Source organism: Ammodytes marinus (assembly GCF_949987685.1).
Source record: "Ammodytes marinus genome assembly, chromosome: 5".
Taxonomy (NCBI): Eukaryota; Metazoa; Chordata; class Actinopteri; order Uranoscopiformes; family Ammodytidae; genus Ammodytes; species Ammodytes marinus.
This window is the reverse complement of record NC_137234.1, coordinates 18681572-18703060: the sequence shown is the minus strand read 5'-3', so window position 1 is coordinate 18703060 and position 21489 is coordinate 18681572. Positions and strand designations below refer to the sequence as shown.

Genomic DNA, 21489 nt, shown 5'->3' with positions numbered 1-21489 from the left:
TACATCTGTCACTGACTAGGCCAGGTGGTATCAGGTGCATTCTGGGGGATTCCACATTGTTCTCTCCCCTTTATATCCCCCTCACCTTGATACAGACGTCTTGGTCCATGCCCTGAAAAGTTCCGTCGCCCCCATGGTCCCCCTGTGAGCCGTAGTTGTTCCAGTCTTCCTTCGGGGGACGCTTCCTGTTCACCACCTTCAAGGGCTTGTTGTGTTTGGATAAAGAGGAGGAGGAGGAGGATGAAGGGACAGTTTTAGAGGATGACTAGAGGAGGGTTGTACAACATCAGGCACGGAGGACAAAGAGGTACATGATGATATCAACGGGAAGAAGGTGGAAGAAGGACAACAACATTCAAAGCAAAGTGAGAGCCTGGATGCAACAGCAGTGGAGAAAATAAGAAACAGGTATCAACCCAGAAAAGTGTGTGCAATGTACTTGTACTTACCACAGCCTGGTATTTATTTTGGTTGTGATTGCTGGACGCAGAGGTTAACATTGCTCTTGGTTCCTGCTCGTCTCCAATCTCATCACTTGAGAAAAACTCACTGAGCTTCTGAACGCTGCAGATCAAAAAGAGGAGAAAGGAACAGAGGTGTAAAGTACTTTTAATTCAGTAAAATAAAGAAAGTTAAAAACAGATAGATAAAAACATACTGGCTCATCACTCATGCTATATTCCACAATTACAGTAACAAAGAGTACACTTAAATATAACAGCATACACGTTTACGTCACATTTTTCACTCAATGAAACAGACCTGAAAATAACATGCTTCACTTTGACTCAGCATCTCTGAAATTGAATCACTTGTCCTCTATTTCTCCTCCATGAATGGGAACAAATGCTTCCCTAAATCCAATTACTAAATCTGTGCTAAATAAAAGATCTGAACCTTGATGACATCCTCTCATATAGCAGAAATGGATTAAGACTGCTTACCTGCAATAGTGAAGTAGAGGCATTAACACTGTTTGTCAAAGCAAATACATTGCATTAATGAAATCAGCCTGATCTAAAGCTAATGGAATATATTAAAATTGCACAATGACTTTGCATTTCCAATAGTTAGCCTGTTTTTCTTCTACAAAGGGACATTTTCACAGGTTGAAGTGTGAAGATGAATGGAGACAATGAATATTCACTGTAATGTTTTTTTTTCCTGGCATCCAACAAAGTGTGTCAGATCACGCCGAGCCCAAAATAGACATCTCAAAGGATCACAGGCAGATTCCGCATCCTGAAAAGCACAGCCACTCCAGTTAAAATAAGGCGCTAACACCAACACCGTCGCGTTGGCTGGCCTCCTCAAAACCCATGCCAAAAGTGTAATTTAATACAGTCCTATTGGAGATCACCTGCACCCATTATACTCCTGCCCTGTGATCAATTTGAAGTGCTAAAGACACAGATGGTTGTTATACCCCCCTTTTATTATAGACATAACGAAACAAGTTCTGCTTTATGAGACATACATTTAGGGACCGTTTTTATCTTTAAAGCAGTAAATGTTGTACCTGGTTTTGTTCTAGAAGGGGTAAATAACCACTTCAGGTAAGAAGTACGTTTGTTATGAGTGTCTCATTTTATTCATGTCTTATCATGTAGTAATTTAATACGTTAATGTGTTGCACACTATTCTTTCTCAGTTGAAGTTAACATGACCCTATGGTAAGTTTCCCCTATTTCCTATTGTGCCTTTTTTAACTGACAACCATTTCATTTCAAGTGCTTCTGCTTTTTGCAAGTTATTGTTGTTCATTTTTTTCTACCGTAAGTGTATTAAGATAGTATCTTATGCAGTAGAGCACAGCTCCCTGCAGATACAAGCAACAAGAACAACAAATATGGGTTGATCATTTTTATCCTAAACATTCTAAAAAATCTGTTGAATAGAAGAAGTACATTATAATAAGCAAAGCAGTGTACACATCCAGAAGCATTACAGGATGAGGCTTTACTGACTTTCACCTTTGCACCATTAGTGGTGGAAGGAGAGACTAACACACAGCAGCATAATTACAACAGATTAGACTGCCAAACTAATTGTGAAGCTACAGTAATTGCTGGAACGAATAGGCACAAGGTTCCAGCGTAAGAGACAAGCGTGCTGAAACAAAAGAGAAATTAAGCTCTTTGTTACATGAACACACGATAATCCCTTTATGCAGCTGATCCATCTACTTTATGAAAAGGTCAAGTGGTGCATCTAATCATGTTGCCTTGATTCTGCTGTTTCAGTTAAAACTCCCTCTGATCCAAACCAAAAAAACACAAACAAGAAAACAACAGTGTCCTAGTTATTTTGAAACTCAATTCTTGGTAATTTATTTATCAAATCTGTATGAAAGTGGTCAATCCAAATTTGTCTAATTATATTTTGTATTTTCTCACCTAACAAGGGCTTTGACGGTGGAGCGCACCACACTGGAGAGCAGGAAGAGGGGCGTGACCAGGATGTGAAAGAGGGACAAAGAGGCAAAGGCCACAGCTGGGGACAGATCAGCGTCCTCTGAGATGTGAACATGAACTACAAAGGTCTGCAGGATGAGAGGGAGCACAGAACATCTGAGGTTAGTCTCAACAGCAGGGATCTAGATCCTTGGAAACTGGTAACTTTTCAATTAAAAACAATTCAAATTGTATGTCTATCATATAGTACACACAATATATGTATTTACAAAATTGTCTTCAGTTTGTGTCTCAAATAACATAATCACAACATAAGAGACATACAATCACACAAACAGTTCAATAAAACAGTAAAATCACGTGTCTAAACACGTGTATTAAAAAGTAGTGTCTAGTTGGTCTTGTTTACAGTGCATATTACAGTGGAAATAAAAGAGTTCTTGTAAGTTCAGCGACTGCCTGAAGGAAGTAACTGAAATGAGTGGTGAAGGGGATGTGAGGAGTCCATAGTGATGCAACCTGCTTTCCTTTCTACTGCACAACTGTAAAGTTCTGAGAGTTGGGTCTGAGCGGTGCCAGTGATTGTGGCTGCAACTTTTGACCTGTTCAAGGTAAAACCCCATTAAAGTGAAGCAGAGCTCATTGTCATTGTCTGCTGTGCAACGTTGTGTTGTCCCATCAAGAGTTTGAGGAGCACGATAAAGTAATTTGTCTAAGTCTGAGGTTTATAATTGTCCCTCTCCTTGGTATCTGTCTGCGCCGCTCAAGTCTTCAACCATGGAGGACTTCTATAAATACAGGCAGGATTTAGTACATTGTGTCAGAGAGCTTCACTGTGTCACTGTGAAATGTCTCTGGACATCTAAAAGTCACACTGTCTGGCTTTGTCACTGCTCTGTCCTTCACACAGTGGAACACGTCAACAAGATTCACTCTGCTTGACACTTGTTGGCTCTTTTATAACAAGACACGACTATAAGCAGATTCATCTTAAGCCGAGTATATTGTATTATTTACATTTAGGTGAATTAATGATACAGCTCGAATTTAAACTCACCGTCAATACAGCTGCGATGGGAATGGCTGCATTCATGAAAACTGGGAGCAGAAAAGAAATAGACAAAGGTACTTTACTAATTGAAAACATTTTTTCAAAGAAAAGTTAAAGAATAACTATTTTTGACATTTTTTAAATACCATTGATTCTGAGAAAAAAAAGCAGCAATTTTATCTGTGTCTTCTCACATATCCTGCTAAAACTTCACAAATGTGTGTGATGTCTATTATGGGTACGGTGTGCTGTTTGACTAGCAATTATGTATGCAATTGCATGCAAGGTAATCACATTTTGTGTTCTTTAAAGGACATTTGTTGCTAGTCATCCCCTTTCCTCAGCCCATTATTTTCTGTGGCTCTCCATTGTCAAAAACTTTTAAGAAATGAATGGGCGCTCCGGTGGCGTAGTGGATAGAGCGCGTACCATATTGGTTGGTTCGAGTCCGACCCGGGGACCTTTACTGCAGGTCATCCCCCCTCTCTCTCCGTCTCCCCATTTCAACGCTGTACTATCAAATAAAGCTTGAAAATGCCAAAAAATCTTTATAAAATAAATAAATAAAAAATATTGTTTATTATTATTATTATTATTATTATTATTATTATTATTATTATTATTATTATTATTATTATTATTATTATTATTATTATTATTACCTTAATTTAACCAGGAGAAACCCATTGAGATTAAAAATCTCTTTTTCAAGGGTGACCTGGCTAAAACAAGCAGCATAATAATAAAAATATATAGTTACAGATAAGAAACACAAGAGGACAAAGTTAAAAGAACTAAAATAAAGCAAAGCCATTCATTACACAATATACATTTAAAAGATGTTTGTAACCAGGAACAAATCATTGAAACATTGACATCTTAAAGATTCCGCCTCAATTTCTTTAATTTTTTGGCCTTAAAAGCATTTAACAAGATTAATTCAGCAAGTCTCAAGTCTTTCTGCAGCGTATGCCAGGGCAGAGTACAAAAAGGCCTTTTTTCCCTGTTCTGTGTGCACATTAGGGACAGTAAACAGAATGCTATCTTATGTTTGCCTTCATGTAAATCTTGAGGTAGAAACCTTTTTCTCTATTTCATTATCATACTACAATAGTTCATATTTTATTCACTAGTTTCAAAAGTTCAGCGTGTGCAGAGGAAACAAAGTTCCTTACTGGATATGGATGTGTAAAAAGCAAAGGCCTGCAAGCTGGTGAGCTCTTTGACCCTGGTCTCCTCCACACTGTCACAGAAGATGTGTTCCCAGGCGTACAGCTTCAGCAGCTTAATGCCCCGCAGCAGCTCATTGGTCTTCTTTAGACGTTCGCTGGAGTATTCCTGCGAATGGAAATGGAGATTCCAGTTACACAACTGTACTCTGACACATCAAGGATAGATGAACTAGAAGAGGTGCAGCTAGAGGTGCAGCTTTTTGCACCTCTAGCATCCCCCACAGTATGTAAAGCACATCATTACATTTGAGTGGCCCTATTGAAGGTAGCAGCTGGAAGCACCAAAATGGCATCTGCTTGAGGCTCGATTAGCATACATATTGTCATTTGGTTGTTTCTTCTATCTGGATAAAACAAAGCTAATATTCCCCAAGGAGATAATGACTGTTATTTTGACGTGTCCGGCTATGTCTGATTCTACACCATAATTGCTTAATTTCCTGGAATGATGTGGACAAACCAATGTTGACAAACACTGTTTGCAAAGTTCTGCACGATCTCTTTGGAACAGAGAGAGCTCGGTTCATTGTCAAGAGACCATGAACGTGTACTAAAATTCCTAGAAAGCCTTCAAACATCTGTCGAGACATTTCACTAAAAGACAAATGGTAGTGCAAGTAAAAGGCAATCGAAATCAGAAGGCTGTGGAGACCATAAAAGTCCTTTCCAAAGTATATCCTTCCAAACAGTTTTTTAGTCTATATTTCAGTCTGGATTAAAATGGTGCACTGACAAGGGGACACTCGTGGTGTAGTGGTCAGAGCATCCCACCCATGAGGGTCAGTCCTCAGAAGCAGCATACCACGGTTTCAAATCCAGCCCATGGTCGTTCTCTGCATTTCATTCCCCTCTCTGTCCCATTTCATCTCTGTTTCTTCAAACTGTCTAATAAAAAGCATAAAAATGCCACACACAAATAAAGTATAAATTTGAAAAATGGTGCACTGACAGATAAATTGCCTCAACGACCATAAGAAATCGATAGCAGCTAAAATGGTCGAAAAAAGATAACTAATTTAAAAATAGTCATTAATGCAGCTGCGTCTCTGCAAAGGAGCCAGTAAAAATACTCACCAGCGTGCTCTTTTGTGTTTGGGACAGCTTGGTGGCCACAAAGTATTGGACAGGAGCTAACACAGCGATAACGGTTGCTCCAATCAAGGCACTGACTCCTAAGAGGTAGTAAAGCAGGATCACCCCCACAACAATCTGACAGTGGAAGACAGGAGAAAAGATATTTACCTTGTGGGGAAAAAATTAGGAATCCAAGATTTCTAAGGCAGTCGTCAGTTAAACAATACTTCTTAACACAGTGCATTGCTTTGAGTGAAGCAGTGACCTTGAGCATGAAAATCCATACTCATGTAAAGAGATGTGATGCAAGGGTTGAACAGTTTAGAACAATCATTTCTGATGCCTGCAATGAATAAAGCAAATGCTGAGCGCTCTCTCTCTTTCTCTCTCTCCCTCTCTCTAGGTCAACAACCGAGATGAGTCATGCTTCTACCTGTCCTTGGTTGCTTTACAGTCACCCACTGTCTTTTGCATTTCACTGAACATGTTGGATTCAGAAATCCCCAAGACACACATAAGCAGATGGAGATGGATGGGTGTGACATTACATCCCACTTTCTCCTTCATCTGTCACAGGGTAATGAGCCACTGGGGACAAGGTGGGGGATGGGAAGAAAAACAACCCGAATATAGCTTTAAATTCCTTTAAAAACAATAACTGCTGTGAGTCATATATATAATAATTGCAGCATTACCCTCATCACCTCAATAAATGGTGGTGCTTTGACTTACATCTTAATATCAGTGTGCAATATAGCTTTCAAATCATATAATAAGTCTTAACATAACATGTTAGCTTCTAGCCCCCTAAACCAAAATATTACTTATGGCGCAAGAGTAACAAATGTCATGGTAATCCATCCAAAAGCTGTTGAGATATTTCAGTCTGGACCAAGTGAACTGGCCATGTCGCTTGCATGGCTAAAAACAGGACAGTCACAACAATCTTGTCTCTATGGATAGCAATATGCATTGATCCGTCATCGTTGATAATGTTACATAAGGCAATTCAAAAAGCAGCTTAAAACATGTTATCCCCAATTAAACCCAGCAGGTTTGAATTGAATGAACATTAAGCATGAGAGACGAATGGGAAATTGGATTAACAAAGACATTATGCTACATTAGGTGGCAGCTCACGTCTATTTGAGCCTTTCATACATTATTCAACCTTTTTCACAGAAGACGTGGCTGGCTGTCATACCAGCAAAAGGTGGAATTGATTTTTTTTTTAATAGAACAATAACTGCAATCATTCTAGGTAAGTTTCAGGGTCCTGGTATTGTGCACACTGGCTCACTGACACACTGCTGTCATAGCTTAGGTAGTGTGACAATTACTTTTTCACAATATCAAGTCAAAATATCGATTGCGAAATACTATTGTTTTTACAAGCCAAGGTTAATGACACTTGTGAGACCAGTGTTGAATTTTAAAAGCCCAATCACACCTCCCTTCGGGGCAGAGTGCAGTAAAGTCGAGCACACTGCTTCACTCACAGTTTGAGGAAAACAGGTGCATACAGATGGAGAATACTGATGCAGCTCAAAAGGAAAAGGAACCACCAGCACATTTATACTGCTACTGAATGATGTCTGTCTGTTACTGTCTTTTTATTCAGAAGATAACATTCAGATTAATTTGCTGAGAGCTTTTATCAATAATAATAATACATTTTTGCAAATGGAAAAGAACATTCGTTTGTTCACAAGCTTCATCATGTGATGCGTGATGATTAGATTATGAATCTTCTCCATTTCCCTCTATAAATGACTGTGCTCTTAAAGGCCTTGTGGTTAATCCCTTTTAAAAGGCTTAAATCTCGATGCGCCACCACTGGCCTGCAGCGTGAATAAATAAACCATAGAAGCAGGTAGCAGGCAAACATTATTGATGCAGCAATTTGTGTAACTGTATTTCTATCTCAGGCAAAATTTGTATTACAGGGTAGGGCCTGACCGATATGGATTTTTGAGTGCCGATGCCGATGGCGATTATTTTCAGAGAAAAATCACGATAACGATTAAATCGGACGATTATTAAAAAAAAAATATATATATATACAGTATATATTGAAAAAATTAACTTTTTTGAACCCTTAAATATATATAAATACTTGTTACTGTCGATAGGTGTACAGGAACTTTATATTAATTGAAATGCGCATTATCAAAAAAAAAAAAATGTTACAAATATGTCTAAAGTGACATGACGCATTTTTTAACTCAGACATTAAGCACTTTATGTAACTGCACCCAACCCCCTTAAGCACCATATAAATTCTATCAATTACTATTAACAATCCAATGTATTACAACACACCTGCTGCTGCTGTTAATAGGCTATTACTTTAATGCTATGGATGTAGGCTACCTCTGTGGCAGCAATGCATCTCACTCAAAATGATTGCTTGAATAAAAAAAAAAAATCTGCAAAAAATTGCCAATTGCCGATTTTTTGGAGGTGTTCTATAATCGGCCGATTAAATCGGCGGGCCGATATATCGGTCGGGCCCTATTACAGGGAAGAAAGAAACTGCAACTAAATATGAAAATAACATATCTTGAATAGAAACAGAGAAAGAGAGAGTGAATGAAAAAACCCAAATCCAGTTTCAAAGATTTAGCAGTATATCCAGAAGGATTCCTGGGATACTGTATGTCGATGAAAAAACTGACCTTCAGTGTTCCCTGAAATAGTTTTTTTGAATGAATGTCTGTCTTCAATTAAGATTTCTTTGAGGACTTAATGGTATGAAAACCACGATTAAATATATATATATGTGCCATGAATTCTGGATCCACTTTAGGACAGTATTGGAAAGTATCAAGGTCACAGGCTTGCAATCCAACGTACATTCATCAAATGTTTCGGTGCTGCTGTCAGGCAGTGAAATCTGACACAGCTCTATAAATCAAAACCTAAGGTGAATGTATCCATGGCTGCACTCCCATTTGCCCAGGGTGGCGAGACCAGCCTATTCTTGCGCAAGCTTCACATTCGTTTCTCTCCCACTGATCAGTCTGGCCTTACTCCTATCTCCGTGGGGAGGAGCCAGCCCCATCCATTAGAGGAAGGCAGCCTTCGATGTGGTCATGTATTTGTCAATCTAGCCTCCAGTCAGACTGGACCCTCCCCAATTTCAATCCGTTAGTGGAAGGCAGCCCCTGATTGGTTCTTGACATCGTTGACCTTAACATGGATTTTGGTCATTCTTTGACGAATGTGACGCTGGTGTGATCAGGCTGGTCTCACCAGACTACCATTAGCTCTAACTATAAAACTGGCTAAACCACTTACTTACTTTCTTACCTGTATTGGCATAGCCCACAAGTTAGGACAGAGGAAGAAGAACCACATGAGCTGGTTGGTATCTATGGCAACCAAGTTGCAGATCTGAGCAACAGTTATCTCGCCCATGGACATGTTGGAGGTGCACAGATGCATGATCTTGTTGTATATTTTGGTCTGGGAAGAGGACAGACACATTCAGATCTGTGTGGAAAACACTAGAAGCTTTATGAACAATATAACATAGTTAAATGGTCATACCTGTATGGCCCCACGCAGGTTGATGCCTGTTTCAATGGCCACGTAGTAGGAGGCTTGGAGAAATGTCCTTTGCAGGAGCAGGGCAAAGAAGAGCAGCACAGCCAGCACATATGCATTCTCTAGGAACTCCTTGGAGGAAATGAAATTGATCCCCAGCAATTTCATCTGGAAGCACAGACAGTTAGGGAGAGGGGGAGGTAGAGGTATCGACCCGTTTGTTAGTGTTTGTAAGGTCAGTCACTAAGGATTGACCCTGCATAATTCAAGTGGCGCCCTCGGAGTGTATGGCATGGTGATATGTGCAGTGTGATCTGGAAACCAAAGAAGAATGTGGCTCAATAGGAGACGGCACGCATCATCTCCCTCAAGATGAATTATTTCTGCATCAGGTAGAGATCATTCACTGAGCACGGATTACAAATTATTGATTACAAATGTGCCTCCACAGTCACTCATCCTTGGTACTTCTCTTGTCTCTTTCTCATCCTACCCAGAAACACTGTCCTGCAAAAGTCTCATTTGCTCAAATAGTCACTATTTTACAGGCATGTTTTCAGTCTTGTCTGAGAGCATTTAGCATTCTTTGAGTGGCTGACCAGACTGCTTAACATTTTCAAATGAACTTTTGGTATCCCATGGATGTGACTTTCAAACAAATAATTGAAGAACAATTCTGAGAAGGATGCCTGGGTGGCTGTTTGATATGGTGCTCTGCCCTCTATGAAACCGAGACACCTCCAGCACCAAAAAGTCACATACATATTTGATGAAGATTAAATTAGAACACCACTAAGGCAGGTGCACCAGGGAGAAAGGGCATCAAAAGTGTCTCATCAAACTGTAACTGGGACCTTTGAGAGGCAGCATAATGACATGCGACAGTTACTAACAGCATCATTGTCTCTACACGTAGCATTGACCTAGAGCTGTTGTATCAACAAATGCAGGTAAAACGTGGAGGCACTGGAAGACAACAACAGAAACAATCCTTAGGTTGAACAAAGTGAAAGTGTAGCTGGATACATATATTTTGATTACCGTTTGGTAAGAAATATAAAATGCCGCGAAAACAAAATTTCTCTGGACTTTTGTATATTCCCAAATAGGTCTTCATTGCGAATGTGTCAAGATAATCTAAACTCATAGTTTGCCTATGACTATACCCCAGCCTTCTTCAATGAATGGGCTTTAAAGCCACTACGAGTAACTTTGTCAGTTGGCGGCCCCTTTGGACAAAAGCGGCAGTATTTTTACGACGCCAGCTGTCGTAAAGCTGTTTTTATAGCTTGTGCCGGCCGTGCGAGTTTCAAATGATTAGGACGCAATACAGTGCATGTCCGTGTGTTGAAAGGGGCACAGACTCTTTTCGGCTTCGTGGGAGTGGTTAGTGACATCAACTAATGCCAGTCAGTGTCACCTAACTACTCTCACGGAGCTGAACGATTCCGTGTTCTCACAGAAAGCGAGAGACGGCAGTTAGTATGGATCACGATGAGGTAATGTGTTTATGTTGTTGTAAATAATGGTGAAGCAAAGTAAAGTTTGTTTTAGAACCGCTCATTCATTTAGGAGTAAACACAGTAAACAGTCTAGTTCACTCCTGTGAAATTTTGTACAAGTTGCTTGGCAACGCCCTTCTCCCGCTCGTCTATCACTCTCCCTTTTAGCTTTTCTTCATTGCATTTTCTTTTTTGTCTTTGATGATTCAGCCCCGTTATCAGTCATTATGACGACAAATAACTCTCAAACAAGGCTCCCGCTCCCCTTCCCTCACCTGGAGGGATAGGCTTCTCAAATCACGTTGCTGCGCTACACTGAAATCTGCGACCAATACGAATATGTGACCATAGAGCCTGCATGCGCAAACCGAAAATCGGACTGGGTGTGCGACCAGACCAAATGCAGTAATAAAAACTATATAAAAAAAATATTTCTGCTGGTCTCGTTTGCTGTTAAAGGTAATTTATGACTATCAGAGTAAACATGAGGCTGTTTAAAATATATTTAAATATTACTCATAGTGGCTTTAAGACTGATGTGATAACATAAGCAATAATGAAGCCAGAGTTGTATCCACTCTGTTATTCATGGCGGTGTGGTTGAGCGCTCACCGGCGGCTGAATGGTGCGGTTGTCCTTGCTGATGTGGTGGACGATGCCAGAGATGCACAGAGGGCCGACGAAGCCTAGCAGGTCGGCCAGGCAGCGGAACGTGATACTGAGGATGAGAGGTCTTCCGAATGCTTTTCTTAAGGCCTGCCAGATCAGCTTTGGGCCCTGGGGTGCTGTGCCCTCAGGACCCTGAGAGAAGATGAAAAGAGAGGGGAGAGAAATATATCAGCATTTGGATGATAACTATCTAACATAGTCACCATTTGTCAATGACACATTCCAGTTACTTCTTTGCACAGACAATGTATTGCCACCGAACACCAAATATTCTACAAAGCAATTTCTGTGTGGAGCTGAACTGGCAGCAGAACAAAGGAAAAATAAAATAGGTTGGAAAACACAGCCTGCAGGCAGACCAGGACGAGGTAATTGCTCGAACATAAAAGCTGAATTAAGAACTTGAGTTCAACGGCCGCCTCATCACTGCAACATAAACCTGCTAAATGAGGTCAAGATCAGCTATTCTTCCCTCCGCAGTGATGCTGTTGCTGCATTATGGGATGTGGTGATTAATGGTGAATTTCACAGTGCAGCTGAGTCAATCATATTCATTTGCTCTGCAAATGGTGCTATGCTGCTGGAAAACCACAACAGAGACACTGAGGACAAGGATTATAGAACGTGAGAACAGGCTCAGGGTTTTCAAATTCCTTCAAATTATTACAGAAAATCAAAAGACATTCAACATTACTTTGAGAGTTAAACGGATTGTCAAGATGGGGTGGAGGACCTACTAATATTATTTTATTTTGATTTATAATGCCCTAAATGTAATAAGTTCAAAAACAACACAACAGTTCGGTTCAGTGCATCAGTTTACAGTGATCAGAGGGAAGCATCTGGACGATCATGGTTCAGTAAACACTCCCAGAACATTTTCACGCTTGTGTGTGTGTGTGTGTGTGTGTGTGTGTGTGTGTGTGTGTGTGTGTGTGTGTGTTTAGGTTCAATTTGGGCTAAAATAAGAAAAGAGATACACTTCATAATGGTCACGTCTGTTCTCACAGTTCTGAGAATGATTCAGTCATGTTCACACAAACACACACACACGCTTTCTTTCTACCTTGGGTTCAAACAAGGAGGAAGGATGAGGTTTCATTCTCACACACGTAGAGTGAAACTAGCTTCCCATGAAGTGCAGTGCTTTCACCCCGGCAGGGGTCGGGATGTCACTTCGTTCACAGTAGAATGGGAATGACCCGGTGTCTTCGGGATCTCCCCTAATTGACCCCCCCCCCCCCACCTCTCCACTGGGATCACTCTCATCCTTCGCTCCTGCCGGAAGGAAGTGGGGTTGCGTTCACACCGGACACACACAGCCGTGACGAAGCTCTGTGACCCTCCAAACACTGGAAAACAGTGACCCTTAAGGGGAGGCCCTTCATCTCCGATCCCTGACACGTGCTCGGAAATTGACACAGAGAGGGGTGGGGGGCAGGAAAGTCGAAGAATAGGCAAGAAGAAACATCCTGAGTTTGGATTGCATTTAAAATACTATAACGACAGCCTCTTGGGGCGACAGCAGTAATCCCTAGGCAGGGTGAAAAAACTTGTGCAAACTTGCATGTATCAATTTAGCAAAAGAAGAGGAAGAACTGTAAAAGGGTCAACCATATGCCTAGAGCATATCATCTAGCCAGGGCTGAGTCATCACAGGACAGAGATCAACTTTTTATTTTATGAGAACAGCGGTATATAAAATACATTAAAAAAAAATAACTGTACGATTCCCAGATCACTTTATGCATGTCCGACCGACCCATAAAACAAAATAAACGTATGATTTATAAAGACAGTTTAACAGACAAATGGGCTCAAAATAAACAAACAAGCTACACACTAAGCTCTTACATAAATAGTTAAAACATTATCCGTGTCTGTTGATCCCTTGTTGAAACTCATCTCATTCAGAAAGAGACAGCAGCTTTCTCTGATTTTCTAATCTGGTTAGCCCCATGTAATAGCGGCCCCTCAATATGCAGACATATGCTTCTCTATTGTGTGCATAATGAAACTAGAATTCATGGGAGAAACAGCCTAATATTACTCACTCCCTTTCTTCACATTTTTACAGATCATCCACTTCTACTTTCCGTTTGCCATCTGAACCAGATTATTTATTCAGCATTAGTTACACAAGTTACAGAGAGATGCTTATGAGTTTAACCGCATTAGTTAAAAGATTACCTGTGCAGTGAAATCAGAAATGAGACGTTTGACTCATCCCTAAAACACCTGGAGAAAATGTTGTGTTGCCCATCATAATAAGTCTTTTTAGTCCCTTTTTTATACTGCTCTAAGGGCTACAATGAGTTAATTACAAGATAGCAGAACCTGTGCTGTTGTTCACAAAGATCCCCAACAGCAGCCCGTCTGTGCTCTTACCTTCTGCTCTTCAAAGGCCTTGCGTAGCTTGATGTAGTTGGTGAGGGCTCTCATTGCGATGGGCAGTTTGCCGATGACCTTGAGGTCGATGGGTCGTCTGTGTGCTGAGGTAATGAAGGTGTTCATCCACCAGTATGTGGCTTTGGACAGCAGGTTAACGAAGGGCTGCAGGAAGCGTACACCAAGGTCCTGGAGGTCCTCCGGAGGCTTCACCTCTGGCGGGTTGGCGAAACACATGTAGCGCTGGAAGAGAGAGAAGGACCCAAAGACACATTTTGTTTATTATTCAACTCACTGCGTCCTCCTCAACAACCTGTAAAGAACAGCAGGGATGAATATTAAAACATCTCTTGTTGCACATTCAATGAAAGAAAAAACTAAAACTCATTTGTGACAACATCTTTGGAATTAATACTAATTAACTATTAATACTACAACGCAGAGAATATGAACAAACTCTTATTGCTTGGATTAATTTGTGAAAAAAATGTCCTCCATTGCGTATCCATTACAGGTTCTCCCATATCACTATGGCAATTGCTGAATCTAGACAGATGTTTCTTTAAATTTCATACGGATGGTTCAATTTCACAACTACAGTAACAAGAGCTTTTACAACTTAAAAAGATCCACGGAATAGAATTATATGAATCAGTAGAGTCAGTAAAGATGATTGCTTTTATACTTCATGGAAACTAAGTTAGTGACTGGCAGATGAATTACAGCAAAAAAACATCGCTAGATTATTTATAATCAAAAACATAACTGATATGAACTCATTCTTAGGTTTGTAATGTTCAGTTTTCACAGTTTTGTTTGAAATGTGTCAAGATAATGATAATATTCAAAAAAATGTTTTGCAAATTTATGCTTTGTAACGCACTGAGATGATGAAATGAATGAATTCAATGTATAATTCACAGTATTGGAAATGTTACCGAAATCAGGAAAGGATCGTTTTTATGTAATGAAAATGGCAACATTTAATCACTTTAGCAAGATCTAATAACAATACCTTTAAGAAGCATTTCCATGCATAATAGAAACAAGAACATTTTGTACAATAGCTCCTTTAAATATTCTTCTAAATGAACTACACAACCCTGATCCAGTTATACTGCAACATATAGTTAGTGCAGTTAAGTTCTTTAATAGAATTTGCTGCTGAGCCAGAGGGAGTTTCAATAACGAAAGTGAGTTCAGAGCAGAGGTTATCAGAGACAAACACAGTGGGAGACAGGAGATGTTTCGTATCCGAAACATGAGTCCAAGGACAAATGGTGGTGTGTGCTTTACAGATTGAAAGGCCCTCTGAGGACAAACTGCATTTTGTTACACCAGGCTATATAAATAAAATGTACTTTAAGAGTGTCGTCCAGAGAAAAAAGCAAAAAGGTGTACACCTCGCCTGACGTTTTCTCTTATATATATATATATATTAGGCCATGATAACTGAACACTTCAAAAACTGAACAATGACAAAAATAGGATCCATTTGCTCTGTCAATACAATAAAGCAAGATGAATGGTAAGCGGGTAACATAAAGTTCACTCTGCTCTCAGATACAATTGTAAATATATTGTTAATCCCATTTCAGTCATAGTTATAGGATTGCACCAGGCTGATAAACAAATGAATCAGATCTGAGCCAGATGGCAGCCTGAGGAGGCTCTATTGTTTGTTTTATAAAGCGGAGGGGATCTTTATTTCTTATTTTGTTCTCCTTTTTATGACTCTGGCTGTGTTTTCATTTCTTCATTTAATGTGGCCAATGGCATTGGCTCCATGGATGGCAATGTCAGTCTGTCCTTTCCCTGCTTCCGTGTTGGATGCAATATCGCTGTTAAGTGGACTACTGTGAAATGTTATACTGACATTGATCCTGACAGGATGAATACTACTGACCTGGGTGCCCTGACCTTTTATCTAGCACAACCATGAGGTTTCATTTTTCTGTGGTGGGTGATATATTTCATCATAATAATTAGTATTCAATGAATTGCCATAGGTATTGACAGAGACATTCGTGTCTCCGTTACTATAAATTGCAATTCTAACTTTTCATCTAATTTAGTACTATCATCAGGTCAAAATGTTAATTTGTCCATTAAGTTGGTTCATGTCTAAGATGGCTCTATGAGCTCAGTGTTCTGCAACTTAAGAAAACACTTTTACCAATTTGGCAACACATACTGCAAAGTCAGATGACAACCAAATACAGATATCATCATTGTTAGTATGGTCATTTTGAGCATGTAGCTACGTAAAGCACTGATTTTTTTAAGGTACAGTCCCAAAGACTCATTAAAGTGACTGCAAGATCTTGTAACTGCAATGTATTTAATATGTTTGTTTTTTAATTTCTTCATTTACAAGTTGTTCTTTGCTTGATAAAGAAGATTTTAATATAATCATTGCATCATTATCACAGACAGAAAGCCAAATATGAGTGAAAGAGGTTGAGATACTGCACAAAATCAGACAGTTCATGTGAAACAGGCAGGCTCCATTTGATTCCTGATGTTATATCAACATCATAATGCAAATGTAAGCAAACATTAAAAGCAATGGTAATTTTATTTTACAGTATTTTTATTGAAAACTGTTACCAGTATCACATGTACCAACATAAACATCACTTCAACCCTAACCCTATAAGCTGAATGTTGGTGACGCAGAAAAACAAACATGTAGCATAATTTGTTCCAACCTGTTTTTTAGCCTGGGGTGCTTTACTGATCACTGGAGTCATTTGGATTTCAGACTAAAAGCAGCAGAGGTGAATGAGGCTAAAAACATGCATACACTCACCCTGCCTAGGATGACATTGAATTCCACGGCTAGTAGGAGTCCATACAGCAGCACCAGCAGTCCGGTGATGCAGTAGCGTAGCTGCCCTGGGCCAATGCCATGCGCAGTGTACTTGGCGAATTTGACAGTCTTCATGATGAACGCCAGCGACCAGTAGATCAGCAGGGCTAAGGAGGAGATGTGGCAGCCATCACAGAGACAGCAAGTCAATGGACAACCCAGAAAGATAAATTCCCTACTGCAGACAGACAATATTAGAGATGGCGTTTAAATTTAATTTTTGTCACCAGTTTTTAATGAGTTTTTCAAATAGTAATATCTAAGCGTATTAAGTCTGAGTCACATTGTATATCTAAGTGGCAATATGTATCCATTTAGTTTGTATTGAATAATGTTTTCTTTGTAGGCATTATTATTAAAGTATGGTATTAGTCCTTGTATTGTAAAGTATAATGCATACTCTGTTTATTGCAAGTGGTTTTCTGCTCTATATCTTTTTCCTTTCCTCCTCACCCTCCGATGGCAATAGCAAAGAATATTTAATTTCTAACAGCTTCTGAAAGATTGATTGTGAAATGACACAACAGATGAGAAAGATGTCAGGGAAAAACTGCCTCAACAGGGTGCTAGGGAAAACAAGCTCATCGGCACAGACTCTGCTTCAGAAAATGTGTTGTTTACTTCTTTATTATTATTGCTGTGACAAAAGTGGCAGCGTGCGTGCCGGTGAATGGTAACATTTCAATTAAGAATATTATTTTATGTTCATGCAACAATGAGCCCAGCGCCACTCAGAAACTTCCATCAGGAGACTGACTTTGATATGGAAACCTTAAAGCCAAAGGCGGCTCAGGGACGTGATGGGAGTAGCCAATAAAGCATTGAAAGCAGAACTCAGATGAGGCTGTATATACTGTATCCTGAGGAAAGGAAAGCCATTACCAGTCGAAGAGAAGCAACAGGGTGATAGTTACAGGAGCATTAAGTGACAGCTGACAAAGAATTGAGTTTATGTTTTAATGTATCTAATAGCTAATTATGTGGGGAGACTTTATTACAATGGTCCAGGGTCACAAAGAATAAAATCAATTTGTTTTTTAAACTCTGCAGATCTCTCACCTTAAACTCATTGTCTTGATGGAAGGGGATAATTAATATCCAGCCACAGCAGCACATTTACATTAGATGATATTACCCTTAATCATTTTGCAGTAATGAACCATTCATCTGTAAATGGACACACTGATCGTGTTGCCCTGTTAAAATCATATCATCCTGAGGAACTCATTCAATTTAAGCCTGTTGCAGTTCTGAAATAAATATTCAAACAGTCTTGCCCCTGTAAAGCACTTTGAGTGGCCTTGTGTCTGAATTGTGCTATATAAATAAACTTGCCTTGCCTTGCCTTGCCTTGCAATGGTCTTATTTCTAATATTTAATTTGAATAATCCAGGCATTAGAAGCCCTGATCCCTATATAGCAATGTTAATACTAACCAACTACTAGACGTAATCAGGATTGTTTTAAAGCCTGACAGGATGTTTCATTGGAGCTACCCAGGGATCAACAACTAGAAACTAGAGAGTATAAGGGTGGAATGTCTGAAAAAGAAGCTACTCCTCCCAGTATGTAAAGTTGAATGAAAAAGAAATGTGTACAATCATTAAGAATGAAGCTGAATATGAATATACTATACCTAAGAGAAGTTTTGGGAAATTGGAGGTCTCAATGTTATGATAGTAGACAATAGAGGTGATGCCAGCCATGAAGGCCAGGGCTGCAGGCATGTACAGGTGAAGATGGGGGGCTTTGCTGAATCTGCAAATGAAAATCAGATAGAGGAGGAAAGGCTTAGAGTAAGCACAAAGTTACATGACATAAAACATTGCCGAGATAAAACACATCAGGGTTTATTTGAAACTTTGTATGTATCGGACTCATTGACATTTTTTTCCAGTAATTGATTCTGAGTGTTTGGAGCATAACCATGGGAATCACATCGCAATTGTAAGCACTGAGAAGTACATACTTAGTAGTTGTCCATCCCAAGCTCTTGAGCACAAGCTATTAAGTTAGTGTGAAAAGCCTAGTAAAGTGGTGAGCAGATGGAGTGCTATTTTATTCACAATCACGCAAATAATTACCCCCACATTGCAGAGAAGAACGATAAACAGCATTAACTGGACCCTGTGACTGGGGACTCGCTACATTAGACCACAGCAGGATGCATACAGCCCAGGCAAAGAGACAAAGAGGAAAACAGACGTTGGGGAATTTAAATAAAGAAAGGGCAGACATCCAGCTCTCTATCCAGCTGTTCCTCCTTGTGCCTCTCTGTGCGTGAACCCTGTGACGTCAACTCAAACAGACATTCATCTCTACAATAAACAGCTTAAAACTAATTGAAAATATACAGAAAGATTTTTATTTTTTATTTTTCATTTGTTTTGTTTAGTTTAGATGGAGGATATGTTTAATGGCTTGAAAATATTGTGTGTAGTGGGAACAGCTCAGTCAAAACACCCAAACGCTAACTAGCTAAAAGTAGCCTCAATGCTACGTTTTTTTTTTTTTTTTTACCTTTATTTATACAGGTATATCCCATTGAGTCATAAGACTCTTTTGCAAGGGAGACCTGTTCCCATTTACACGTTATACCATTCACACACACATTCATACACCGGTAGCAGGATAACTATCGACATTCACACGTTTTAAGACTGCTTTTAGTAAATGCTGTAATTCTACAACAATGCTGGACAAACAATGTGATATGTTCTATTAACATTTAACTCAGTAGTGAGTGACGTAGTCTCTTGTTCCAGTTGGCCAGTGTTTGTAGTATTATATTTGAAGACAAGAGTTGTGGATGGAGACAAAAAAACAACCTCAATCCTGGAGTAGAGTTAGCTTCAACTAGGCTGAACTATGATACTGGGGTTTTCTGAATACTCAAAATAAAAAAAGAGTACTGCACTTTACTGGACAATACAATTTGTACTTAAAAAAATTTAAAATTTAATGTAATTAAAAAAAATATATAAAATAGGCCTATGCCAAGTATCAAAAAGCATTACAGTTGTAGACATAATATAGTAAAGAATACGGTCTGAAAGCAGGCCTGTAGCCTGTCACTTTTTGCTAATTCAGTAGGCTATGCTAACATTTTGGCATGTTATCTTTGTTTCTTCCTTTAGTTTGTATGCCAAGTAAATTAAGGTGAATATAAATTAAAAACGATTGTTTCAAAGATAAAATATATTATTTCTCACCATCCATGTCCTGTCTCTACCGTACGTCTCATTATCTTTCATGAACGTTTTTTAAGCTATTGTTGTAGGCTAAGTTATAGTTAAAGCTGATACATAGTGAAATGTTGATTTCAATTAGCCTAATTGTATTCACCTGTCATCACAGGTGTGAGATAGTATTTGTTGACAAGCTTGAATCAGCAAAATGCCTACTCTTACACTGTCCCTCAGAAATAACTGTCTAACAACTAGCCTAATTATTGTAAAAATGTTTAAGTAAATTAGAACATATTTTTAAAGAAGTATTCCTTAAAGCTTATTGCATTGCATGCATGGACTCAAATTCATGATATGTTTACAAGAATAGGTTAGTGAGTGTGTCAAACTTACCCATCAGACACGATGCCTTCTGCAATCTCACATACGAGGATGAAGAGCAGGACAAAGGTGAGGAGCCATCGAAGGTTGTGACCAGGAAAGTGAAGCCAGGTGCTGTGGTGGATGTGGACCTTTGAACTCTGGCTGCCCCAGCCTCAAACAAAAGACAAAATAAACCAAAGTCACTTTAGGAGACAGAAATTGACTCAAATCTCTGTGAGTAGCTGTTGAACCCTGTACATCATTGGCTACATGACAAAGTGCTCCCATATCTACGCAACGATAAATGACTAACACAAGGTTAAATTTAAGGATGGGGCAGCCGGAGTCTATTAACTATTCAGAGCTTAAGGAATTTGTGTCATTATCATTCTAATTAAATCGCTCGAAGCTTGGCACTGGCAGGCAGACCAATAATAGTGGTTAGATGGCTGCTGGCCTAAGACCTTTAAGTAAATTATTTGAGCTCTTAAGGATTGTAATAAGCCAGAACATTACATACTGTAGATGCATGGCAGAATATAGTTGCTTATGCTAACAGGACTTTGGTATGACAGGTTTTTGCCAGCCGAGTCAAGGTTGCCAGAAAAGCTTTCACACCCCTTAGGTATGTTGTTAGTGACAAAGTTGTTGGTTTTAGCAGCACAGCTAAAGGTTACAGAGAAGAAACAGGACTGCTCTTTAGACAGGTTCCCACACGATATCCTCGAACAACAGAATCAGTCTTTTAGTGATTTCTTTCCTACTCCTTATTTGCATTGTTTAGGCTATTTGAATTTGTTTGCAAAAATTAAGAGAATAAAATGTTTGAAATGAAAAATAAATAAAAAGGAAAGGAAAGACATAAAATGTTTTGTGGAGTCAATGTCAAAAGTATAAAGTGTAACTAACATCAAGTTGTTATGATTAGGGTGCATGTTCACTGAACAACAGGAACCATGAGCCACTGTGAAACCAGTGGTATGGAGCGACAAAATGTTGTCCCACTTGACAAGAAGAGGCACTAACTGCTTTCAGATGGACACATAATATGCATGGTATGCACACACACCCTGACATGACATGACAGGGCAGGTGATGAGGTCCGAGTGTGTGTGACTGTGAGCGTGTGCCGGTCTGTTATGCTCTGATGATGACACTAATGGAATGGCCAGCAGTAAGGAAGAGAG

The 21489-nt window shown here is 39.4% G+C and overlaps 1 protein-coding gene across 3 annotated transcripts in view; it reads right to left on the bottom strand.

Moving 5' to 3' along the window:
* Positions 1-21489, bottom strand: part of abcc8 (ATP-binding cassette, sub-family C (CFTR/MRP), member 8) — a gene marked incomplete at both ends in the record, with an annotated part of 58205 nt that overhangs the window by 31174 nt on the left and 5542 nt on the right. For 2 of the 3 annotated variants that reach the window (XM_080027335.1, XM_080027336.1), the window contains 13 exons: positions 86-205; positions 450-564; positions 2397-2542; positions 3472-3512; positions 4641-4803; positions 5772-5906; positions 9084-9239; positions 9324-9488; positions 11435-11623; positions 13880-14122; positions 16692-16858; positions 18388-18509; positions 20333-20474. In XM_080027335.1, coding sequence (XP_079883461.1) covers positions 86-205; positions 450-564; positions 2397-2542; positions 3472-3512; positions 4641-4803; positions 5772-5906; positions 9084-9239; positions 9324-9488; positions 11435-11623; positions 13880-14122; positions 16692-16858; positions 18388-18509; positions 20333-20474 — 1904 coding nt within the window. Of the gene's footprint in view, positions 1-85; positions 266-449; positions 565-2396; positions 2543-3471; positions 3513-4640; positions 4804-5771; positions 5907-9083; positions 9240-9323; positions 9489-11434; positions 11624-13879; positions 14123-16691; positions 16859-18387; positions 18510-20332; positions 20475-21489 lie in introns of all 3 variants that reach the window. The other variant, XM_080027334.1, reaches the window with a different exon arrangement.